We start from the raw sequence: 27226 nt of genomic DNA, 5'->3' as shown, positions 1-27226 counted from the left end.
GCACTCCTGGAGGAGAAAAGCTACTTGGCAACTAAGAAAGAAAAAATATTCAAGGTTCTGAAACAAACTTATATATGTGTGATACCAGCACCAAGTCTTACCAGCACTGCCAGACAGAGAGCTCCCTGCCCTCTGAACAACTGCTGGTGGCAGCAGGATCACACATGTCAGCAAACACAGGGCTGAGCAGGTGAAGGTACAATCACGGCTGAACATTCATAATTCATGACTTAAGAAACAGTGCATGATTATGTACCTTTGGACTTTTTTGTGTCAAATCACAAAAAATGAGGGCAGCATTGACACGACTGTTTTCCTTACCTTTGGTGCATCCTGATAATTTGTTAGTTCACCATGCATTCTTTATGTTCTAGTTTGGCCTAGACCAGTCATTGTTGTGGTCATGTTGCCTTTTTCCCTCCCAATGGATTCTAGAGTACTAGGGAAAACAGTCCAGCAAATCCCCACACCTTGCAACACCACCAAGTGGGTGATATTTTGTAGTTTTGTAGTTGTAGTTGCAAATAGAGCAAGAAGATGGCTGAGGGGACTAGCAATGAACTAGAACACTTCACCTCTAGGTCACTGGTTCAAACCTGTTTTGCAGAAGTTCAGCGGCACCACTAAAGAAAGTCTGACAAGTTTGTTCATTTCTTTTTTCTCCCATCTATGTCACATCAAGCTCTACAACCTCCTGCTGGGACACCAGCTAAGCAGAATGAATCTCTCTTTCTAGATGGCACACCATCAGCAATGTATGAAATGATAATGACACTGCTCTGAGCCTTGATAGAAGATGATGTATGGCAAAACCACTGTGGTGAGATGTCTGAGGAACATCTCTCACTGAGACCGAAAGGTTCACAAAACAGGTGAGGAGCAATACAAGAAGAATCTCTATACTGTGACTCATAGCTCTTTTCCATGCCAACTACATACCTCCCAACCCTCCAGAAGCCTTTCTCATGGTGATCCAAGAATCTCCTTAGCTTCCCTCTGCATCATCCTCACATCAGCACAATCCAGCCTTCCCTTCAGTGTGCTTCTCTAATTCTACAGCTTCACCTGAAAGCATTTAATCCCATGTCCAATATTTCCTTCTCTACTCTTACTCCTTCAGCTCTGGAAAGCAGACAAGATACGCTGTATAGAGGAGGTGACTTTAATGGCACCCTGGAACAACACCAAATCCTAACACTAATCCTTTTTCCAACCACAATCTCCCTTGGTAGAAAGAACAAGAGCAAGTAAAGGACCCAGAGGATGGACTGTCAGTCAATTATACTGCAGAGTGTCCATGCACATGCAGCACCCAAAGGACAACTTGAGAAGCCAGCATGAACTCCTGAACAAACATCACTTCAGAATCCAAAGACTGCTGGAGATTTGGGGTCTGAAAATTCAGGATGGGGGTGAAACAATCAGAGGCAACGTGCAACACAGCGTGGAGCAGGGGGCTACCCAGGCTAGAGAAAACAGCTTTGTTCAGCTGGAGTGTCAATTCACCAGCTAAGGAACAGGCATTCACCAGCAAAAGAAAAAAGAAAAAGCAAAAGGTAACTGAAGTCAACAGCAGCCACTATTCAAACAGCACGAGCTGTAACAAAGACACACCATCTAACTCCACGGCAGGACACTGCAGCCGTTCTACAGACAGACTCTCCCAAGGACCTGGGAAATGGCAGAAAAGGAAGACACAAAGCAAGACAACAGTCTGATGACACCATTTAATGGGATGGGCAGGTCTCACTTGTCTTCAGGTCGTACACATCTTAGCCTAGTTACTCTACTGCATGCAGGTGCTGCTATGGCCAAACAAGCTACATAAGGAAGAAGGGTTTTCTTTGTAGCAGATAGAGGAAGTCTCATTTTCAATAGTTCCTTGTTGGCTGCAAACATTCTTCAGCCTGTTTAGTACAAACTCAGGTTAGGATAAATCCTTCAAACATAGGAAACAAGAGCTCTGAAAGTTGTGCTCTGGACAGCATCAGCATCAAAATGCTAAGCAATGCTGTGCAGATTGGACCACTCAAACCTAAAACCAGGCAAATCCCACAGAGCAGACCCAAAAGAGAAGAGACATCACCAAGCCCCAGTACACACAGGAAAAGATTCAGGTTCAGTGAGTAGCAACCAATTGAGAAAGAGAAAAGGGAATAAAGGGGAAAGGTGAAGAGGAAAAGAAGAAAAAGAAGTAAAAAGCCATAAGCACCAAATGGAAAACCTGCTTCTTGAGCTAAGAGGAAAAGCAGCACTGTTCTGCACATAGGGATCAGCAGAACACCCAGCAGTGGGACCTGACAGTGCCCCAAGGGGCTGGGTTACCCACAGGGTGACAGGAACAGAGGGCACATCTGCTGCTGAGGCCAAGAACATTCACCTACCCATCCCAAACACTTTTAGTCATGAAAAAGGCACATCATGCCTTTCACTGATCACAACTAGTCTACGTCTCCTCTAATATGACTCAGTTTCTCACCACTTCCTTTTTAATCCTTAATCATTCAATACTTCCTCTGTATCTTATCAGTAAGGTTTGGAACAGCCTTTCCTTACTCTCAGCCAACTACCCAAACTGATGAGTGAAACAGAAAATCCTCCTCAATGAATTGTAAGATAAGTAGTCAGCTTCAGGGACTGCACCTAATTGTGCCAAGAATGGAAATGCATATCACAAAGCCAGCTCACAAAAATCCTAATGCTCCTCTTCTGAAATCATACGGGAAACAGGAAGGTCAGAGAAACGTGCCCCTTGGTTGAAATTAATCCACTTGCGTGTCATCTTAGAGGGCTATCAGACATCCAGGAAACGATGGATAAATTACGGAGGTATAAATAAATGCTTAACTTCTTCTCTGAAGGATATCTGATACTTAACAACCCATTTCAACTGCGGGACTGCCTTCAGTGAAAATCTGTGAAAGCCAAGGGAAGACTTAAACACCTGTTTTAAAGCAATGGGTAAGTGAGCAAGCACTGACTACAAGGCAAAATGATGCGAAAGAGGCACTGTATTCTGAACCAGGAATGGCTCCACAGCTTACTGACTTCTGGAAAAACAAAGATCTTTTATGGACATTTTATAGGCTTGACATCCCAGGTATTTCCAAACAGTGCCTCGACCAGCTTCTCTGATAACCCAGCTGATCTTAGAATTGCTTCTGAATGTCTTATGGCAAGTGCAGAAGTGGAAGGCTGCCTGTAGAAGACTGGTCAAAACTACTACTAGACTATGCAGAAAACAGAAAACCAACAAAATCTGAAGATGTTGCCTAGGAGTGGAAATGAAACTAAATATTGCAGAGAAAGACTGAATCAGTTAGATCAATTTATGCAGTAGATACTGCAAGACACAGAAAATTCTAGTATATAGCTGAAAATCACTGTCTCTTCTGGAATGAAAGGAAACTTGAAAGACTGCAGACAAAATTGCCCCCTCTGCAGTCTGCTCACTCTCTAGGTGTATTTCTGATGGAAAAAACACAGGAGGTGCAAGACTTGCCCATAGGGCCCTGATGAGAATCCTGAACACCAACTGAAGCACAAACTATTTGACCAGGCTCTTGACAGCACATTTTTCAGCCAGTTCAAGACAAGAGAACCAGAAGAGGAAGAAATTATTAGAAGCTTCTAGCACTGAAACCAGAAAGTTTCAGTGTAGGAAACTGGATGTTTCCTACAGCTGGAGAGCTGTGGTTCAGGAGGCTGCAGGGGAGCGCAGGAGCCTGAGCTGTGCCTTCCCACTGCTGCTGTGCTTGGGCTCCAGGCTGGCACAAGCACCGCTTCACAGGTTAAAGGTTGGTTATGTCAAATATTTGGTTATTTATCTTGGGAACATTTCAAGCAAGAAACCCTCCTAGCTTTCAAGAAGCCTTTTTAGCACTCTGGTTGATAAAACCCATACTACGTATTGTCTGCGCTATTTAAGGAGTAAGCAGAGCATCATGCTCCAACAGTGAGAATAGCTCCTAGCATTCATTCAGACTGGAGGATGTTTCATTTACATATTTTTATACCAACCCAGGAAAACAAGGATATTTTAACATCTCGTTTTGATCACCAATCTTAAAGGGGAACCACAGGACAGAAATAACCCTCAGCTGCTTGGTGAACTTCCCAAGGAAACTGCTTCACCCCAATAAAATTGAACTTTGATCTGACGAAAACAATCCGGTTCTTTGGCTGTGTGGTATCCTCGTGAAATAAGATGCACAGCCCCCCAGAGCAGCTACGACAACAACATATGGTGATACTGGAGGGCAGGTACCAAAGGGGCTGGGGCAGCATGTGTTGCAAAGCCTCAGTGATAAGATGAGGAGTGACAGAGTGCAGCAGACCCCTGGAAGGCACCAGGGCTCCCTGCAGGGAAGATATTCAAAAGTGACTTACAGACTGACACAGACTGAACAAGAACAGAAGAGTGCACAAGAAACCAGAAACAAAGCCAAAGGATGCTGGATGAAACTTGGAGGCTGGACAAGACAGTATCACAGAAAACTGATGCTGGTGCCACAGGCAAATGTGGGCCAGGGCAGATACAGCCTTCAAGGAAAAAAGGACTCCAGAAGAGAAACCTGCCAAGGAGGTACAGAGTCAATGTACAGACTGGCCTTGCAGCGGTGAACTTGCACAGAGCTGGCAGTGGACAAAAATGGGCTTTTTTCTTTCCCATAAGGAAGAGTCTTGTCCCCATGTGCAAATAAATTCTCAAGAAAACGACTAGGTATTTTCTGAGTGAGAAGATCACAGTACCTGCTGATACAGAGCAAACTGGCACTCGGAATCTGTAGGAAGACCTGTGAGATAAATGGGATTTAAGGAACGAGAGGATTCTTCTTTCAATCTTGCAAAAAGAGAGTCTTTTTCATACAGAAAAATTTAAAAATGTTGCATATAAATCCTCCAAGTCTGATTCCTCCTTCTTTTACCACCTCCCCCTCTTTCTAATGTGCCTGGGAAAAGGCTTTCAATGGGACAGAGAGCAGGGGATGCAAAAGCAACACAGAGAATCCTGCAACCTGTAGGCAAGAGCACAGCTCCCAGCTTGCTGCAGTCACATCCTGCTGCTCCAGCCTGCCCTGCAGAGACACGTCACATCTTCCTGATATTTAAATACTTATTTCTAAGGGCACAGCAGGACAAAAACTGAAGGAGTGGGAGGAGTAGAACCAGGAACAAGAATTTATCATTGAAGCCTCTCCCTCCAACAGCCTTAAACTTTGCTGAAGTGGGTTCACACAAGTGATGTCAAGAGATATATTCTCCTCCTCCACCACTGATGCTGAAGTACCAGATGGAAGCTTTCAGTCTTGCCCAAGGGCCTAGCAGCCATGGGACACCCTCATTAGAGGTCCCAGGATTACATCTGCCAAGATCCATACATAAGCTGATCAGGCCAAACTGCATAAAAGGGGAAAATGAAGAGACACTGTGCTTTCTCCTGCACATCTCATGTTGTTTTGGTGCTATTTCAGCACACGCAGGAGTGGGGACTGCAGTGGTAAGAAGAGGAGACAGGAGGGGCAGCCCCTGAGCTTTGCTTAGCGACCTCAGGAGCACAGCAGAACACATGCTGCAGGGAAAAAACAGGGCACCCAGCAGAGAGAAAGCAGAAGGTGAAAAGAAACCATGCTTGAAGGAAATGAAGATTGTAGAGTGCCATGAAAGTGGCATGACAGGCTAGGACAAGCTAGAGGAAGGAAGTGGAAACAGGATTTGAGGTTTGATATAGCAGCTGTGTTTCCTCAAGCCTGAGAGCAATGCAGGATGAGTGCTTAAAGCTGCCAGGCTGTCTGCATGCAGTAGGAGCTGGAAACTCCAACATGGGAAAAGAGCAACCCTTCATCTGTTCATTACTATGTAACTGCAGCAAACCTGTGGAACAAGCAGGATTTGAACCTGTCTGCAGAAGGGACTGACAAGCTGCAAGCAGATGCAGCCTGGAGATGGTAACTGCAAATAGGACTTGATCCTGCCAGGAATAAGTGGGGTGGAAGATAGATGATTGCTCCAGAAACCTGTGATGGGTAGTGATGGAGGAAGATGAAGGAGAAGCTGGATGAGGCTCACATAACAATTTTCTCTGCATCTAACTAGTAGCCTCTGAAGCTGTGTTTCACTCATCCGTACAGAACAGACAACAGCTTTTGTCTTGCAGCCTCCAAAAAGCTATTTCCTCCTGCTGAACACCCTTCCAAGGGATCTGCCTGTTGCCCTGCTGTTGCTGACATCAGCTCACAGGGAAGCACCGGACAGGCACAGCATCACTATCAAATAATCAGAGACACTGGTTTTGAAATTCAATGACCTCGAGGCCAGGCACACAGCACAGTGCCACAGCACTGAGCTGCAAGCAGATGTGATCACAGCTAGAATCTCAGACCACTAGACTGACAAGGTTTCCTCTCAACCATTCATTTAGAAGAGTTTCAATTTGAAGGAGAACATATCAAGTTAAGTTCCTGCCTGTATAGAAAGGGGAAACTAGTGAGCAGCTGGTTTACCTGGAGGCAGGTGAGGAGCTGGGGCTTCAGAAAGCAACAGCTCTATAAGCCAGCAGGACACCACAGGCTTGGGGGAAACAGGGAGAACAGGAGATGGACGGCCCCAAACACAGATCAGAACAGCAGACCAGAACAGAACAGGTTACTGCACAACACAGACTGCCCCAAAAGTGACAGCAATCTGAGAGAGAAAAGGCTAAGTGCTTTGGAATGAACCAGTAGGTAATCTGAAATCAGCTCTATCCTGAAACCTCATCATCTAAACTTCAAAATAGCTGTTTCTGCAGTGGAAATATCACACACTGTTCCACCCATACATTTTCCTTTGCTCAGTCACGTTTTATCCCCATTGGCTGTGCAGAACAGCATTGGCTCCTAACATTTTAGAAACAGATGTGGCTGCCCAGAGCCTCCAGCTTCCCTTCTCCCTTCTCCCTCCAGAGAGGAAAGGTGCAGCAGGCACAGCTGTGCCCTATGGGGGTGTGTTCAGAGAAAAGAAAGTGGCACCACGCCAGCCTGCAACACTGTAAATTAAGACACTGTAAAATTAGGGGGTTCTATTTGCTTAATAGTGAGCCATCGTGCCCAGAACCCGCTGAGGTTGCTCACACCTCTCCTCCCTCAGCAAAGACAGCTCAATAAGATGTGCAGTGCCATCTCCAACAGTGGGCAAGAGCACAGCGCTGGAGCCTTTCACCTTGCAGCTGGGAGCTGTACCTGCACTGCAGCCCCTCCACACTGACAACACTTTGCTATCATCCAGAAAATCCCTTTGCAAACATAGTCTGGGACAACAGAATTTCTGTGCCAGCAGACATGTCTCCTCCTTGGTGACACCAGCCAGCCCAACAAAGCACTCTCTGCAGCAGAGCTGTACCCACTGCAGAGCTCTGTCACAAACCCACTCAGGTGTTGTGTTTTTTTCAGACCCACAAGCCATTATGATTGCAAAATCTGCTGCCCAGGACACACACTGTGGGCATGGAAGCTCGAGGCGCCAAGGCATCATCTCACCACATCGGTGGTTCTCAGCAAACCATCTGCAAACTGCACCTAACAGCTCCACCAAAAGCAACTAAAAGGAACAGGTCTTCAGCTACAGTCAGCCTCCAGCTCCACTGATGACTCTGAGGGATTAAAAAAACCACACTGAAACATCAGCATCACTGCCCTGTGATCTAAAAGCTGCGAGGCTGGGCCAGTGATCCCTATGAAGATGTCAATGTTCACAGGAGAAAGTAAAGGGGTGGTGGTTACTCCAGTGTCCTGACACATTTCAAACAAGCATGAGTTACATTTGCAGCAGCTAGAGCTGCAGCTGTGGCCCGCCTACATGCCACACCAGGCCAGCAGGAGCAAATGTTTCCAGATCAGATCAGAGAAAAGCAAAAGAAGACAGAGAGCTGAAAAAGAGTGTGACACCAACTTCTACACAGCTCAAAGCTCTCTTCTACTCTTTCACATGAGCCATGGAGCACTTACAGTTGATATCATCAGCAGACTTCTAAGACTGATGTCATTAGCTTACAGATAGCAGCAAGCAAAGTAAAGGACATGGAAGAGAATGGCTGCTGTCCACCAAGCCCAGCAAAATGGACAAGCAGCTCCTCAGAAACACCTGTTGAGAAGCACTGCTACAGCAAACCAAAGACTACCCCACGTCACCCAGCTAGGAAATGAGGCTGCATATTGTTCATGCTTCCAAGGTGAGGTTTTGGGCAGCATAAGGTAGAAAATGGGGAGGCCTGCAATCCACAACACCTTCAACCTCCTCAGCAGATCCAGCATGGTAAGCACACACCATCATGTATCAGCAAGAGCAAATCGCTACCTGGAAGATCCCCATTCCAGATCCTCATGGGAAGGTTGTTAATTGCTGCACCATGGGCACATGCTTACATAAAAAGCAAAATTCACATCACTGCCTTGTTTCACAAAAGACACCAAGAAACTGCCAGACATCAGCTGGTACTACAACCAACATCGGCTGTGTCCAAACCAGTGACCCAGAGGTGAAAGGCCCATGCCCCATTACCAGTCTCCAGAAACATGTGATCCTCTCAAAACAGTAAGTTCCTGATAGGCATTTTCAAAAGGGCACAAGCAATTACAAGAGCGTCACAAATCACTCGACAATATGCCCGTTATACAACGCATTTTCAGCAAAAAGCAGCCTTTATATTGGAAATAAATAGAAAAGAGCAGTAGATGGGTGCTCGATGGAAGAACATTAATTCTCCATCACATTTCATCCCTAATGGACTGAAGTACAAACGTAAGGATGGGCATCACCTACTTTAACTGCCATAATTTGCCCACTTGGTTTGTGGACCATTTTGTTGACAGAACCATAAGCGCCTCGTCCAATTTCTCCAAGGTCTTTCAAGTCCTCTGCTGTAAAATCCCAATGCTGTTCAGGGGAAATCTTCAATTTTCCTGATGATTCAATGCTGTGTGTTCTCAGTCTCTCTCTGTCAAAAATATTGGGAAGCAATTTTTCCACATTTTAAATAGTCTGTAAATGTCTCTTTTCAGCACTTGATTAAACATTAGAAGAGAGGGGTTCACAAAGTCTACAGCAACAATCTGACTCCAGGAGGGATTTTGGTTGGGGTGGGGGGGTGCAGGGGTAAGGGAGAATGTTAAATCAAAAATGACATACATTTGCTCACAGCTTCAATTAATGGTAAGTTTCTCCAGCTGTGGCATAAAACTCATCATGTCTCATATGTTGGAGTCATTCTGATCACTCATTTACACAGTTCTTTCTGCTTTGCACAAAATACATCAGGCTTAAAGCAGGATCTGGTAACATGCAGAACTGAGAGTCTGAAGAGCACTCCCCAGCCCCATCTCCCCAAACTTCTGCCACTGCACATCATTATGCTTCAGTCTCACTTCTGATTGGGTTTCTATTCAACATGAGCAAGATCTTTTGTTTGCACAAGGAGCTTTAAGAGTGTTTGCTCTTAATGGAAAACTGCAATTAAACGTTAAAACATTTCAGGCAATCATTTAATTTATTTAAAAACAACATCAACAACAAAACCCCACCAACAAATGAAGAGCCAATAACTCATATCTATAAAAAGCAATGCAAGCTGTTGTGACACAGAAAAAAAGTGCCTTCAGGTGTATGGTTACCAAACACCCAGCTTAGTGCTCCTGGGCAACAAGTGCTCCTACCGGAGTCACCAGGCTTTGTCCAGGAACGAAGCAGAACAGTGCCCCAGGTGTGTGGGATGTAGGAGTCCAACAGTTAAGTTGCCTATAATAACTCATCCAAATGCGGCAATGACTGAATTAGTAAGAAATGCACAAGTATTTTCAACACTGTTCACATTAAAATGCCATGCAAAACTTCAGATTTTTATTAATTAATGAGATGAATCACACATCTTTGGTCATAATGTGTGCCATAAGTCTGAGCTTCCTACTTTAACGTAGCATTAAAAGCATTAAGGGTAGTCCTCATTGCAGGGCATGCTGACCCTACACAGATATTCCAGCCAACAGGTGTTTCTGACCACTGTGTAAACAAGGGAGGTTCTGTCCAACCCATCCCTCAGACTCTGATCACTTCTCTTGGGCACTTGATGAAGCAACCACACACTGGTCCAGGCTGCGGCCGAACATGCACAAAGTAGCTGACCAAATGCATAAAGCTTATCAAGTGTTATCAGCCAGGAGAATAAGGACATTGCTGCTGATTCCAGGCGTGATGAGCACCACAGAATATGTGTCACTGGCAGCTGTGAGCAGCACCCAGCGGGAAGTGCTGGTGGCCCCATCCTGCCCTGGGTTTTATTTGGAACCCAGCTCCTGTGAGGGCAGTGAGGTTAGGCCCAAAGGTCGATCTGCTGGTGCAACCAAGGTTCAAATGGTTCATCTGCTGAACTCCAGCTTCCCCGCGACACAAGCTTAGTGCTTTCCGGCCTTGGAGCAGCTGCATTTCCTGAACCTCTGACCTGTTCAATGAACGTTGCTAACAAACAGCTCCTCATTCCCATTCTAAGCGGCATCTCTCCTGCTCATTCCCCTTCTCTAACCTGAGATTTTCAATCTGCCATTCCCTATGGAGTCCTCCAGCTTTGCTGTCCTTCAGAATAACCCTGCAGCACACACTGATAGCGTGCAGCCCAGCCCAGAGGGGACAAGCAGAGCAGCACCCCTCCCTTAGCAATGCACAAAATAAAACACTGCACTGAATGGCATTCTCCCTGAGATCTACTTACTGAAGAGCAAGGAATGGACGTGAGGCAGTAAAGGAACAAGAAAAGAAAAGAAGAAAATATAGGAGAAAAAAATAAGAAACACAGCCTCCAGCCCGGTCTCACAGACAGCTTACGCTGTATCAGCCAGCTGCTCCCTAACTTCTGCACTGCTCCGTGTTGTCAGCAGAACAGGAATGGCTTTGGATGCAGCAATTCCTGCCCACAGGGCTAAATGGTGCTGGGGCAGGACAGGGAACGAGGGGCTTCCAGGATTGTGGAATGTGAGGTGCGATTTCCTGAGCAAGTCCTCTCCATCTCATTTTGAAACAGCACTGTCTATTTAAGTTTTTGGAAAGTTAAAGTAAAAATAAACATAGACATGGTTTATCCTGGGAAAGCAGTTAAACCTGTCTCCAATCTGATCTCTGCCTGTTTTTCTGCCTAGGAAGTTTTGCCTTGCTTACCCAATGTCAGAAAAGAACTCAAATCTGAAGCCCTTACCTTCCCACCACACCGCAGGCCCATCTCTCCCTGGCTGCAGTGTGACAGCAGAGCTGTGTTGTTTGCTCCACAGCTGCAGGATGTACATCCACGTCAGCAGGGAGGAAAGTGGATGCAAGGAAATACCCCTTGGGTTGATACTGAGTGCCCTCTGCAGCTGTGTTCTGCTGAAGCTGCACAGCTTTGGGGAACCTCAGGGTTTAAAATGAGACATACTGGCACCGTCCACCCACAAAAACTCATGTGTTGTAGCTTGGCTTAATTTCCATTCTGTATTAATGAGGCCATCTGCCTTGTGTTGCAATCAGACCTCACCACCACCACCCCCCTTAAAAACAGCCAGGGAAATGATCAAATAACCAAACAACAAGCTTGACAGAATGACATTTTAATATAGATTTTGCTTATTTAGATAATTTGCCAGATGTAAATTATGCAGTTTTCCTTTAAGCAGCACAGCCTCACTTAAGAGTCTGGAATGCAATGATTACCTTTAGCATCAAATAATTATGGCTGTTTATAACAGAAAACTTTTGCGGTAAATAAAAAATAATAACTCTGTAATTCCATATAAACTGTTCAAAAAATGCAAATCTGGAACTTGGACACTGCAGTGACATAAAAAAAAAATTTTCTGGTGTAAAAGTGGTGGAAGCAACATAAAAAAGTCACCAATGCAGTACATCTGTTACTGGATTTGCACTGCTGCAAACACGCATACATAAATCCATAAGACTGACACGCTCCAAAAGTAACATGAAAAAACCCTGCCAAAACCCTGAGCTTGGAAATAGAGAGGAAACCAGGCACAGCAGGGCCTAGCAAAGGTGAGAAATAACTAACAGGCAGTTCCTGCCTCTGCCAGGTGTGGCAGACACTGTGTTCAGTGCTCATTACTTTGCACAGATGTGAACAGACACAGGACCCCTCCCAGTGCTTCATTTCTTTACACTGTGCAATCCAAACCTTGCTAAGGCTGGGAACGTTGGGCAGAACCATACAGATGTTCTTTAAACATTGGGATGCCTATGCTGGACTCACAGGGCTGCTTTTTATTCTTCAAACCACACATGGAAAAGCTAGAGAAGATGGCTAAATTCATGTAGTCCTCACACAGCTAGAAGAAGGATTTGTGCATGCACCTGAATGACTAGGGCTCCTGGTGGCTTTTCCAGAGTTTGAGCCTCTAATTTTGCCTTACTTCTAAAAGTTTGGAAAGCAAGAAATAAAGCAAGCCCAGGCACTTGAAAGGCACAAACATACAGGTCTCAATGCAGATAGTTACTATGCTTGTCACAATGGTTATTCCAGGGATTAGGAACACCAAGCAAGACAACAACTCCAAACAGTTGCCCTTTGTCAGAAATAAACCCGTTTGTGGGCCCAGCTTGGCAGCAGGCACACAGACTGCTGGCGCCAGGCACCACAGCTGGGCCAAGGGCAGCGTCACACGCTGGGGATGCGGCTCTGCGCACCACGGGCCGGATCCATGCAGGAAAGGTAGGGCCTGTCAGAGCCCCACGCACCTCCCAGCAGAAGCACAGAGCTGTTGGGATGCTCTCAGACAGGCTGTTAGCACCCCAAGCCCTGATGTTTATTAGTGCATCACAGCAGGGATGCCGGTTTGTTGGTTTGTTTTTTTTAAACAAGCATGAAAAAGAAGCATTAGGCGGAGAAGCAGAGAAAGGGTGGTTTATTCATTTATTTTTAGTCAAAACCAAAAGTTATTGGATAACGAATTAGGGCCAGAAAGACACTACAGGTAACTATAACTTCTCTGCGAGCTCTTTGCTTTCCCTGCCTACAAGTTCTGCGGGATTCAGAACAAACAAGCCAAAAAGTTGAGAGATTCAACATCACAGCTGACATGAACAAAAGAGATCTTCAGAGTCAGAGATCCAGACAGACCAGTTGTGCTTCAGAAGACTGCCTAAGGAAGTGCCTTATTAAAACTTACATTTACTCATGTTGGATATTAGGAAGCATTTCTTCTCAAAAAGAGCATTAATGGTGGTGCTCTTTTTGGAAGAGGTGGTGTCTCTGTCCCCAGAGGTAATTAAGGAAAGGGTAGGTGTGGGTGCTAAGGGATGTGGTTTAGTGGGCAATAATGGCAGCAGGTGGACGGCTGGACTAGACGATCGTAAAGGTCATTTCCAACCTTAATGATTCTTTTGTGGCCATCAAGGTCCATCAGCTAAAAGCTTCCATGCAGAGTTTCAATCATGCTACACACTGTTCACTGTAAAAATGAGGCTTATGACTTCAACTAACGCATCTCCGCTAAATTTTTCAAATAGCCCAGAGAACTCGTGCACCGTCTGTCTAATAAGTGTTTGTGCCATTCATAAAGCAGCTTTCAAACCCCGCAGGCTAGAATTAATAAAACAACCCTATTTTAAAGTTCATTGGAGAAAATCTCTAAACAGACTGTTTCAAGTGTTTTTTTTTTCCAGGAAGGATGCAAACGCTGGAGCTCTCACTAAGCTTCTGGACTCTCACAAGAAGAGACCTATCTTTGCACGAAGCTAGCTCAAAAGCAACGGAGGTCCTTTCAACAGGGGCAGAGCCAAACTGACTCTGGTCTCACCCATGTACACTCTCTTGAAGCTTAGTCCATTGGTTATATTTAATAACAGATTCTTCAATGTGAACAGGAGAGAGAGAGAGAAACGTATCAAAGGAAGGAAATGATTTAGTTTTGCTAAACTGACATATCCAGGTTAAAGCCAAAAGCACACTTGTTCACTTTCATGAAGTAGAAGAATTTGAAATTAGTGTTGCCCTTTCTCTGCTCCTCTAAAACTTTAAGACAAAAGATACAAATAAAGCTCGAAGATTCCTCAGCCTCTTTCACAGCCCTTGAGACTCAGCCCAATGCACACTCACATCTGAGACAGTCCAGCAGGGTTTGGCTGAGCCTTGTAAAATGTTAATAATTTGGATTAAGCTCCCTCAATAAACTACTGAGTCACAACAGATTTTGATTCACCTTGCCCTTAACAGAGAGGAAATCTCTCAGTTCACTGTGGTGAATCCTGCAGGGGATTTAAGTGAGCACATTTATCTCAGCCCTGCTCTGACTGGGATATCAGACTGCTGCACAACCACTGACTGCCACGCAGCACCTGCAGTGGATTCGAGCATTTCAGAATGCTGGAGAACCTGAGCTAATATAAGAACTCTTCAGAGAATGGCGACTCTTCTTCTGAAAAATTACATCTCCTGAGCCTGTCAGCTGAGCATGAGAGAACAGGAAACACAGACAATGGAACATCAGTGAGCATCACAGGAATCCAAACACAGTTCTTAAATAGTTTGTAAAATGATGCTGAGATGCAATATCGTTAACACTACATGGAAATCAGCCATGAAATGACATTACTTCTGAGACAATTCCCATTACTTTACTAGATGCCATTTTTGCAGGTATGGAAATATTTGACAATGGCTAACAGATAGTTAAGCTTACTGTAGCCTGCTGGAAAGTTTCTGGACGAGGTCCGCTTCTCTCCTTTTGAAACTGAACGGGACAATGTGATTACTACCCAGTGTTGCTTGTGTATCACTTCAGCCAGGAAAAGTTATGAAAATGACAGGAAAACATGGTGCTGTTATCACAAGACACAATAACGTATAACAATACTCAACTAGTCACACTACCTACAGAGTGGTTAGCACATACAATTAGTTAGCTAGAGACTTTTCTTCCCTTACACAGCCTTCTCTCAATGGGAGCAATGAGACAGTGGAGGCATCTGGATGACTCAACCTGTATTTTAACACATTACATTGTAAGCAGTCTGTTTTCTTAAAGCAATGTCAGTTTCCAGTTGTAAAATCACCATGATTAAAAACACAAATCATTTCATTTAATTTACTGCATGCTAGTGACACACTATGGCCTGAAGGCACATGAACCATCACTGCACTATTTTTCTTGTCATCTCTAAAGCAGAACTCACTAAATAATAATAGTTACAGTAATTTACCTTCCATCCTGGATCCACCAATCTAGGACTGGTGGTCACTCCCAGGTGGGCTCATCATTCATCTTATCTCTAAACAAACAAGTTTGCATGACTTGAACAGCCACATTGTTACTTTTTAATTGGTGCATAACTGACAGATCAACCCAAGGTTAATTACTACTCTTTGTCAGAAGATTTGTCTAAGAACAAAAATCAGGTTATGGGATTTTGAGCCTCTCGAACTTCCCAACTTCTGGTATCTCAGTGTCTGATATAAGTATCTCAGAATGGTTCAAGTAGCTCATACAAGACGGGCTCCTGCTAACACTCTGTGGGGGACACAGAACAAGCATTTTAGTTCTTGCACAAATGAATGCTGCAGCCACATACAAATGGTCAGCAAATCATACTTCAGTTGATACAGCCTCTTGCTGATAACAGCAGAGATCATCAGATAATGAGCACTGTGCCATTTCAGACACTTGGAACTTTTTAGTTTCAATTGCAGTTTTTCAAACAATTCTTCCAATTTAAATTTCCAAGTGTTACAAAATCCCATCCTTAGTTTAGGAAAGCTAAAAGCCCTACTATACCTTCTTCAAGAATTACTTTCTATTTGGGATAGAAAGACTTGGGTGGAAAACGACGCTTAACCTGAAATTAATTGCAACACAGAAATGGAGTGCCTACCAGAGCAGACAAGGACAGATGGGAGACAAAGGTTTACCTAACTGCAAGACAAAGATTGCTTTTTCAGAGAGATGCATCTGACAAGTTCTGTGACCAAAAGACAGCTCACAACAAGATGAAATAGAGCGAATCTATCTGCACTTTCAAAATGCTCCTCAACTAAGACATAAGACTCTTACACGCCAATGCAGGCAAATGTCAGACAAAGGCCCTCATGCTTCGCAGACAAATAATAATGTGAGATTTCAAATGGCTGCGTGGGACACAGCATTCTCCACTACGTCTCCAGAGCCATAAGACTATTTCCTGTAAGCTCTCTAAGGATGCTCTCATTGACTTTGGCCAACGGTCCCACAGGATCACTCCATCTTTCACTAGTATGAAGGAACCACCTAGAACATCAGAGAGACCAAATGAACACAAGTGGATTCTAGAGAAGTATCCCAGCTCCTTAGAGAAGACAACCCCCTTCACACAAGATGTTTGAGACAATCATTCTCAGTTATGTACACTTCCGTCTGCAAAGGCATCAGTTATATTGGGCACAAAGGGGCAACCGCCATCCAGACTCTCTTCACAAAGAAGAGAACTAAGGCTCAGAAAGAAGAAAGTTTAGGGTCACCACAGTACATGTCAGAAAGGCTTTCTCAAGTTTCCCAAAATGGAGAAGCTGTCCCAGCCAGAGGTAAGAACACCCATCCAGGTAGTTCCTTTCAGAAGTCAGCTCCTCAAACAAACAGAATGGCAAAACCATTTGAGGCCTACAGGCCAATCCCCTCCTCCATCACATCCATCTTATTCACAGCTAACTCACTATGTGAGCTCTACAAGTAGCTGTTCCTGGGTGCACTCCGTTCATTCCATCTGGATGTCCTTGTGGTGTTTGCTGAAAGCCACTCATTTATGCAAAAGATGAAAATAATAGCAGTTGATGATCAACTATGAAGTTGAAGCAGTCTCCAAATCTGCAGACTCTACTCTCTTTATTCTCCGTTTCTTAATGTTTCCATAAGACAGGAAGGATGACCAATTCCTTCAGTTTCAACCTACACAGCAGAAAATTCAGTCCACCTCTCAATAGCCACTAAAAATGCAAGATACTTTACTATAAGGTTGAGACTGATGTGAAAGAGATGAGGTACGCTCTGAAGAAATGCAGCATAAGCCTGAGTACACGGAATGACAACAGAGTTTATTTCTACAGTTTGCAAGAGCAATTGTTTAGTGGGGTTTCTTGCAAGGATATGCTTTGCAAGGTGCACATTTGGAAACATAGGGGTCACGCCAAATTTTAAAACACAAATGTGAATATTGGCAGTTTCTAGATAAAATCCCTTCTGTCATACGTCACTGCCACACACCAGCAAAAAGAGCCTGTGACTGACCATCCCGCATTAAGCAGTCCAACAGCGACAGTCACTTAGGCTACATACATCATCAGCATGATACAGTGCAGACCACCTGTACAAAGGCATTAAACTTCTATCAACATAAGCAGTGTCCCACTTTGCTACCTGCTAGTAATTATTGGAACATACAAGATGGAACAACAGTTGTCCATATTGAACTGTAGCTAAGAAACCTGGTTCTAGAAGAAAAAAATTAAACATCACAAGGATACTACAGTCTCTGATCTGTTACACAAATAACAGTAACAGCATCTCCAGACCCCTGGCTAAATTTTAACTGAAACTAGCACCCTGTTTTCAGAGCATGCCTTACAAACTTGGGAATTCAAATATGCTTAACTCCCCCTCAGACAGTGCAGCTCAACAGGTCCCAGAGAGACCTTGGGGCATGGAGCACAACATAAAGGTGCCACAAGAAATTCTGAATCAAAAAGCTCCCATTTTTGGTCTTGCCCTCTAGAAAAGATTTGGATATACAGGTGTGCTGAATGCTTCTAAAATCCCCACGCACTAAGCTTTGACAAACAGCTTGCATTTAAATGTGCACTGCTGCCATTGCGAGGGAATGCAGCACCTACAAATAAAGGAAAGGAAAAAGGTTTATTTCTACTATCACAATAATATGAAGGGCACAGAAGAGCTGATATCATTTCTAAAACTACTTGCCCCACTTTCACTTCTCTTAAATAAGCACCACAGTTGTTACATCTTTGTGTGAAGCATCCAGCTATGGCAGGACCAGATGCATTCCTGCTGATATGTGAAGGGAACTGTATCTCTGGAGTCTCTGGGGTCTACTAAACACTGATACCACACCTGCTGTCCCAGCCAGACCCAGCACATTCTTTGAATGACTGGGATACAATCAGTGTAAATAAATACAACCAAAATTCTCAAACCACACTGAACACTCAGTACTTCTGAAACTGCTTTTGAATAAAAGAGCATTGTCCCTCTTGCCAAACATAGCAACGATACTGCCCTCTCCAAATCCATAACACTATGGGGAAAATTTCTAATGCTCTAATGGTCAGGACAACAGGCGTTTCTCAAACCAGTTTCCTCACAAGACCACACAAATTCATTACCAGAGAATCCACCTTATTCTCACATTTATAAGCCAAGCTGACAAAACAAGAAACACGGCCACGGTCTGTCTCTGCGCTCTGGAGAGTAACACATACCTTCAGAGCTGGAGGTAGGTCCTGAGCACACTGCTCTGTCACAGGCGTACATGGAGTTGAGGCTGATGACACCTAAAGAACCTCAGGAAAGGATCCGGTCACTCAGGAAGCCACATTACTAGACAAGGGGTAGGCAGCACATCTCACTAGAAGGCACTAACTGGAAAGAAACCTACTGCATCCAAGGGAGACCATCACATAGCTCTGCTCTTCTGTACAGCCTCTTCATGGACGAGTGTGCAGCCAAACTGATGCAGGGTTGATGGCAAATGTAAAGTTCTTGAGTACGAGCACTTCTACCCCAGTGCTCTATGTGACAACTTCCCAACTTCTATCAAGTTAAAATGCTTCAGCTGGGCACTGACTGGCAGCCCCTGCCACTGCTACTTCTGGAAAGTAACTGCAGTCGTTCTCACAGCCTCCTGACCTCGCCACATCTATGTATCCATGCCATAGAAGAGGTGGATGAACATACGAACACCAGAAACAGCATCGCTTTTACCCTGCACAGCACACAGAGAACACCACGGCAAGAAGGTCAAAACCCGGAATGGGAAGCTCTGGCTACTACCACACACACACAAGGGTCAGGACCACAGCTTCTAATCACACCAGCAACAAGACAAGCAATACGAAGTTACACCCTGAATCACACTATGATATCAGGAGATCCACGCTGATCTCACTACTCTGTCACACACTTCTGATGCAGCCTTTACCTCTCCCAAATCACATTAAGCCCCAGCTTCCCATCTGCAAAACAGAATTCTGTGCAACCATTTAGGTTTGCAAAGCCAAATTGCTGAACAGATGCAAAGCACTCAGAAAGGAGCTATGGTAACAGGAGTCAGATAAGGCTGTACTTGATTTAGCTACCTAAATGCCAGTGATTAGTTTCTATAAGTTCTGAGCAGCCCACATCACAACAACATAGCAGGAAGCACCTTTGAAAATCAACATCAATTAACTTAATGAAGAAGTACAAGGCCCAATTTCAGAAGCAGGGTGAGGCCTGAGATACCAAAACTCTTTCAGAAAGAAGAAAATAGTCCTATCAGGACCCCAGTGCCTACAGGACATGGAAACTGCTACAGAAATTTATTTTAAGAAGCAGCACTCATTTATAGGCTCCTCTGCAGAGCAGAATTAGCACATCACATTTCAAGGCCAGGCTGGATGTGGCTCTGGGCAGCCAGGTGGCTGGTAACCCTGCAGACAGCAGGGCTGTTGAAACTAGATGATCTTTGTGGTCCTTTTCAACCCAGGCCATTCTATGATTCTATGATGGTTGTATGATCAGAGTAATAAAAATCTTAGAAGGTGAGAATAAAAGAGATCCTGAGGTAGTGCGTATGTTCAGACAGAACTGCACACTAATGTTGGTTGCACCTTCTCTGAAGAGGTGATATACCTAGGGTTTGTGATACCGAACAGAGATGTTTTACAAACCTTATCACCTCTTTGTCAGCAAGGCCAGAGATACTACTGGCTAAATAAATTCATAAACTTCTGGAAGAAACATGAAAGTTTCCCACTCAGTACATCCAGACAGTACAACTGCCAGGAAATGTTGCAAAACTGCCACGGAAGGGAGAAAAAAAACAACACAAAAAACACCATCACATATTCTTAATTGGTATCTTTTACAATGAAAACCTATGTCTGAGGCTTCCAGGCATCCCACCTTGCAATGAGAAGGTATCAAGTGGCAGAAAGGCATCAGAACTGAGTAGTAATAAAGATGTGAAATAACTGTGAGATAAATGGGGAACAGACAAGAGCTATTTACAGGAAATTTCACACAAGTAATTGGAACATGCCAACACAGGATATTTCGCTTTGTTTTTTAATACTTTCCAGACAAGTAGTAGAAACTCTCAAAGCTCTCCTAAGGAACTCAGCCATTTGCAGATTGTGCACCTACAGAGCCCAAAACCATGAATCAGAAAGCTTTGGAAAAATGTAAGAGAAGACTGAAAGAAAAGGAGAGACCATTAAGACAGACTTTAAGACAGCCAGGAAAATCCTTTCCGGCAATAAAAGCAGTCCCTAAACTATCCAGAACTAACGGAAGCAGCAGAGTCTGAAGTGCAACTGGACCTCATTTTGCTTTTGAAGCACTAAGCTTCAAAGTTCTAAACCAAACATTCCTGGGGCATCTATCTGGAAAGCATGTGTGACACTCCAGACCAAAAGGGGAAGAAGGTCCACTGAGCACCTCTGGAAGTTTAAGCCATGATGCATCCATGAAGGTGCCCAGGTTTTAAGGCCACAGAGTCCAACAGACCTACAGTTCACAAGCTGAGTTTTGTGGGCTTTAAGAAAAGAGTATCCCATCTTCCCAGATAAGGCTGCAATGCTCTGTGTTGTAAATTCTAAAGAAAGGACCTCAGAAACTCAGCAAACTTCCCAGATAGCGGGTCAGGATGCTCAACAACATGCTGCAAACTAGATGCCCAAAAAAATTCTCTGTGTACACGCATTTGCTAGCAGGTGGATCTAAAACCTGCAGCCTGAAATCCAGATCAAGCACACCAAATGAGTGCGATGCTTTCCAAAAAGCTGTTAAATTACCAACAGCCAAGTGAACAACCAGCAACAAGCAAAGGCCAGCCCAGCACATGCAGTGCCAGCAGACCTCCTGTGCACAGCTCTAGGAGCACCACATCGACCTTGCCTCCATGTGACATGAGTCTTCTTTCAGTAGGGGTCACCGGTCACAGATATCTCTGTAGAACTTACTTAATAATTATTTCAGCCCATTTTGCATGTGACCTAAAACCTATTTAGACGCAGAACAGATGAGGTAAAAGGTGAGATGCTTTTCAGACTCTGTACATTTGCCTGGCTTAGGGCCTCAGCTGTCAGTAAATCCCTCCAGGAATGAAATTTACCTTCCAGAGATGGCTTAACTGGAGAATCACACTGAATGGACATCACTGTGCTTCAAGTTATGTTCAAAATACAGCTTTAATTTTTATATCAGTAATTCTAAAAGGCTTTATTTTTCAAATTAATCTATGTAATTTGGGCCCCACTCCTCCTTTACTCTGTATAGGTCATATGAAATACTATGCATACAACTGTGCCAGTCACCCTGCAGACAGGCTGGGTAGAACATCCTAACAAGAACAGATCCCCTGTATTCACAAAGCAGATTTGGTGCTAACAGCCACAGCTGGACTACACAGGATGCACATTCTCTACAGCTTCACGCTCCATTAGTCACATGTGCTCACAGGCCTAGAGTTCATCTTCCTTCCAGACACTCTGCCTTGGCTCTGCTGTGAATGCTTCATCCTGGAGCTCACCATCTTCCACAGGAAAGCCACCTGCAGGGCAACTCAGCTGTAGTAAGGCACCTCAGTGTCACAAGGAAGAGACATTTCAGGGAGACATACCCCTCAATTCCAGCAACTAGGAAAGTATCTCTGATTTCTAACCTCATCCAAATCCATCACAAAGGTGACTCGACACTCTGGGACAACCAGTAATGGGTGGTGAGAGGGGGAAAGACAGGAGATGTCCCTGGGTGCCATGGGCTACATAAAGACAGAGCAGGAAGAGCACAGCTACTAGTGCTCAGCATCTCCTGGCTCCAAGGCCATGACACAGATGCTACAGCAAAGCTTAGAGGTGCTGACCTCTTCTAGGCCATTCCAGCTCCCACCCCTGCCTTCCCATGTGCTCTGTGCAGCCAGGCTTCCCTTGGTGCTGCTTCAGGCCCTGCCCTGGCTCCATACCAGCCCATGGCAGCACTCTGACTTACCGCACCTTCTGGAGGGTGCAACCCCAACCTGAGAATCAAACTGTAAGACATGGTCTAAAAATGCCACAGGTGTGAAAGAAAAGACAAGGTAGGGGCTGGACAAAGATTTAGGAACCCACCTAAATTTTCTCTGCTCTGTGGGGATTATGTCACCTAGGATCCCCATCAATGGCAGTAGCATCTACTTATGAGAGCAGAGAAGCACTGGGAGCACCCTCCTAGCAGAGGGACAGGGGGCCCTCACTGGGTTACAGCAGGTGCTCTGCACCCTGGCATGCAAAGCAACTGGGAAGCACTCGTTAGAGCTTATTAACATTGTGTCTTGGAATCGAAATTTCATAGTCTTTGAAATTGTTCCTCCAGTAACACCAGGTTAGCAGGGAATTGAGTCTCACAGCACATCCACTCACCAAGAAAATCTTCCTGTGGGAATCCAACCAAGCACTGGTCTTTAGCTCCCTTCAGGCCAGCATCTCCCCTGCTCACATGAGCTAAATTCTACCCTTGTTTTAGTGTGATTCCAAAATTATTTCCTCCACTGCAAAGTTTCTTACATTCCTGAGACTCCTCCAACCAAGAAGGAAGCCCTACAGATAAGTCTGAAGTTGCATCTTCACAGGGTATGCGATGGCCATACACATTTTACCAAGGTACAAAGCCAACAAGCACCCAGGCTGTAATTGATATCCTGGCACAACTTCCCTCTTCAGCAGTGGTTTCTTGGAGAGATGCAGCTTACAGGAAGTCTCCCTCCTAACACACCACATGGATATGAAGTATCCCACTACCACACTCTTACCTGAATAACCATCAGTCCAGGCTGACAGCTCCCTGACCAAAACCTATTAATCAAGTAAAACACAGCTAATAGGTTAATTTTTATCTCAGCACCTGAAGGTCACTGCTGATTGCATCCTCTTGCTCACCACAGTTCACTGCCACAGCTCAGCCTGCAAAGAAGACCGAAGCATTTGCTGGCAGGAACCTCTGCCCTCCTGGAGAGAAGGGACACTGTGCAGCTTCTGGATTGGTGGATCCGAGCCACAGAAACTCAAATTTCACACAAGAAATTGACTTTGCTGTATCTTCAGATCCACCCATCTGGATCAATGAAGTCTACACAGGGAAACCCATAGCAGCAGTGAACCAGCACTCATCTCAGGAAGTCAGACTTGGCACCAGTGAGCCTGAGTCCACTCAGCTGCATCACATCTTGAAGGGAGAATGCAGCTGGGCCCAGAGGTCTGAAATGTCCATTTCAAAACTGAAGTCTATGAACTTTTCCAGGCAACAGAGGAAAAATCAGTCTTCTCTGGGGAAGCACGGAAGGTGACAGACACATCACTGAGATGCAACAACTGTGATAGAAACATGTACATCACTGGGAGAAGCATGTAACCAGAAGATCTGAATGTTTCCTAAAAGAACAGCATCTTCTACAGACAACACATGAGGAGAAACTATTCTATCCAAACTTATTCAGCTTCAACATAGATCAAGTAACCCAACCTACAGCACTGATCTCCTTCAAACAGAAACCACTACTACAGCTTGTATCATCCCAAGAAAATTTTAATGCAGGAGCATCATCATTACTTTTGACACTTCAATAACTATCATATCAAACCCCAAACATTTCCAATTCCTTTAAAGTAGCTACACAGTTCACCAGCTCAGGATCCAACCCCCACCAATGTCTGCAGCTCACATGGAGACAGTGCAGTAATATCTTAGTGGACAACAATGACAGTCATTTGCACAAACACTAAATACTAAAGATGTCACCAGTCAACAGTGAGAGCTCTTCCACGATAAACAGGAGCCACGGTGACTGCAAGTGAATCCAAGACAGAGATCCATGGACATAACACAGGCAGGTCAAAGCCCTGCAGATGGCTGATGTTGGGAACTCACTAGCTGAGACTATGCCCCTTATTCCTCAGAGAGGACAGAAGGTGGGGTTCTACAAAAAACTGTTAAAAGGATTTGATGATATTGAAGGAGACACACAAAAGTGAATATATAAATGCTAGCTTTACAACCAGAAAGAATACACTATTTCAGAGAAGAAAATACAGAGAGAGAGAAGGATTTGCTGTAAATGTCACTTGGAATGTGCTAAGAGGAAACTTCTAAAATACTCCATAAAATTTCTAGGTGTTGTCAATACCAACAATAGCTCATCAGAAACATGTTTCTAACTCAGGTAAAACTTGCTTGAAGATCTCCAGCATAAAAGAAACTACCAGAAATAGGAACAGACCACAGAGGATATATCCTGGGAAAGCAGAAGGCACCAAGCAGAAGGAAAGTGGCAGCAACAGGCATAGCAAAGCAGAAGCACACTATAACCAAGGACACTCTGAAGAGTCCAGGCAGGGGGGGAAGCTTCAAGTGCAGGTTTTGAGAATTGTCACTGACAGAATTCCTGGGACCTGGTAGGGAACTTGAAGAGGAAAAACTCCGGACATCTTTGCAAGCTATCTGCATTCTGCCACACATAGAGGCTGAGGGTGGGACACCCATCAATCTAGATTGGTGGATCTGAGGATATAAAGCTAATACTTTCTGTGACAAGGTATTACTGTTATTTACTAGTGTCAGGAACAGCTCTGTGCCACACTTGCATTCAAACTTCAGACAGGGATATGCTGAAGCTAGACAGCTAGAAAATTCAGGGAGGGCTAATCAACATAAAACTCCCTTGAACATCCATATTGGTAGAAACACGTTCCTCAAACTTATCCATTTTAGCACTGAAGAATCTAGCACAGTTACGTATTTCACAAGTAACACAGAAACAAGAATGTCTCTCTAATGAAAAATAATAAGCAGTGAATAAAGAGACAGGAAAACGACAGTGATCAAGTTTTGCATTATCAGCTACAATTTATCTGAAGTTAATCAGCTCTGGATAGCAGTAGCTCCAGTGTAAGAGGAACATCCCAAATTCAACAATTTCAATACTGAAAAAAAAAAAACCCAACCCAAACAAATAGGAAAACCCCACCTCTTTTACATTGAGCCAGATGGACAGATCTGAACAACCTAGAAAAAGCCTGCATTTAAAATAAAACTGCTTACTGGCTACATCATTACAAAGATGTTTCACTAGTTGTGCCTTTGGCTTTATACTCACATGTGTGGATTTTGGAAGGGAACTCCTGAAGTGTTTAAAGTGAATCTCGCCGTAGATTTGAAAGGTGGATTTGCAAAATTTAACTTCAGCGCTTTGCGTTTACCTGGGAGACAATAAACATAAAGTGAACTTTGTGTCAGCAACAAAAGAGCATCTTGTAAGAGCATCTGGAAGCAAGAAAAAAATATGACATTTGGGAAGAAAAGGAAAATACGTTTCACAGTTCTATAAGCAAATCATCACTTGTGTTAGAGACACAGGAATCAAAGAAGTGAATCAATTCTCACCCCAGGCTCTTCCCTGTCCCGTTCATCAGTCACTAACCAGAGGTGTCCCAAGGATTTCCCATGGCAACCTGAGGACCAGCATCAGCTGTCAGAACTACCAGCAGCCATGGGGCACCTCCACATCACGGCCTGAACTCCCTCCACACACAGTCCTCATTTAAACATGTTTCACACTGAACTCAACTTCAGCCAGGTGGCAAAGGGGACTTGCTCCACTTGGCACATCTGCCAGATCCAGGATGGACAGCAAAGGTAAAGGGAAAGCCCTGGATGTCTCGTATTAAACCCCAACTGCAGAAGAGGTGCTCAACTCCTGGGCAGGGGCCTGAAACTCAGCACTGTCAGAAGGTTGGGCACTAAAACGCCCACCCTGCAAGGCAGCAGCGTTCAGCAACGAACCTGATACTCTGACTCCTCCAGCACCTTTCTGCCTGCACCCTGAGACAGGGATCATATTTCTAAACATACCATGGGCCCGTTGGGAAAAGCAGAGAACACTGCGGACCAGAGGCCTGAGCACAAGCACCACCCCACTCTGCACTGCTGCTCTACCCTGCACAAAGGTACACATTTTGAGTGACTTCAGGACAGTGGGAAGGGAGAAAACTAGTTACAAGTCAAAGCCATGACATACCACCTGCCATCCCAGACAGGCCCACAGCACATGGAGCTCCTCTGACCTTCCCTGTCTGGTACCTTCATTTCGGGATGATCCCCTATTTCCTCTATAAGACCTTTTATTTTTCAACCACTGATACATACTTCTGGTTTCAATCCTGCTGCAATCCAGTCAGCTGTTTGGAAATAGCTGCCTACATTTTCTAGGCATTACCTGATCTGTAACACACAGGAGATTGGTAGGAAATGCAACAGCACAAAACTAATTACTCAAAGCTTTGCATTCTACCACCAACAATAATAAAAAAAAAAAACCCACACTATTCTTAGGTGATCTGCTCTGGGGTAGTTCTGTGCTTCTGGGTCTGGTGATTTACAGCTTTCATCGTTCTTCTGGTTTTGTTTTATTCACATGCCTGAAACACTATCCTCCTCTTCCCAGGGCAACAGTACAGTGCCATGAGATTTTCCATTTGGAACCACAACATTTACATGACGTGAGCATTTGTCCTTGAAGCGGCCCAACACTGAAAGCTACACAATTAGCTACAAGCTCCTATCAGTAAGATGTCCTCTTCTGAAGACCCGTTCCTATTCCTTACCTACCTGCAACACTTCATGCACTACATTTCCTCGCACTGAATGTACTTTTGTTTTTAAATCACTGTTAAACATCAATCTACAGATTTCTATGTCATTAAGTTTCTAAGAATAGTTTCAATGATGTCAGTTCAACACCTGCACCTGGATTTGCTACAAATCCAATAAACGCGGAAGCTTGACCTCCCTCTGGAAGGCAAACAGGATGGTTTGCTTCTTCCTCAAGTTATTAACAAGGAAAAGGATGAGGAGGAGAGACACAGTCATGTTGAGAAGTGCTGGGAATTTCCATTCACACATTCTGTGAACAAAATGGTACATGAAACAACACAGCACGTTCTCCT

The 27226-nt window shown here is 44.4% G+C and overlaps 1 protein-coding gene across 5 annotated transcripts in view; it reads right to left on the bottom strand.

The window, feature by feature from the left end:
- Positions 1 to 27226, bottom strand: part of MAP2K4 (mitogen-activated protein kinase kinase 4) — a 73722-nt gene that overhangs the window by 25096 nt on the left and 21400 nt on the right. For 3 of the 5 annotated variants that reach the window (XM_015879997.2, XM_015879998.2, XM_015879999.2), the window contains 3 exons: positions 25378 to 25480; positions 14688 to 14783; positions 8800 to 8974 (listed from right to left, as the gene is read on the bottom strand). In XM_015879997.2, coding sequence (XP_015735483.1) covers positions 8800 to 8974; positions 14688 to 14783; positions 25378 to 25480 — 374 coding nt within the window. The remainder of the gene's footprint in view (positions 1 to 8799; positions 8975 to 14687; positions 14784 to 25377; positions 25481 to 27226) is intronic. The other 2 variants (XM_015880000.2, XM_015880001.2) reach the window with 1 other exon arrangement.

This window comes from Coturnix japonica, chromosome 18, assembly GCF_001577835.2.
Source record: "Coturnix japonica isolate 7356 chromosome 18, Coturnix japonica 2.1, whole genome shotgun sequence".
NCBI lineage: Eukaryota > Metazoa > Chordata > Aves > Galliformes > Phasianidae > Coturnix > Coturnix japonica.
This window is presented reverse-complemented; position numbering and strand designations above follow the sequence as displayed.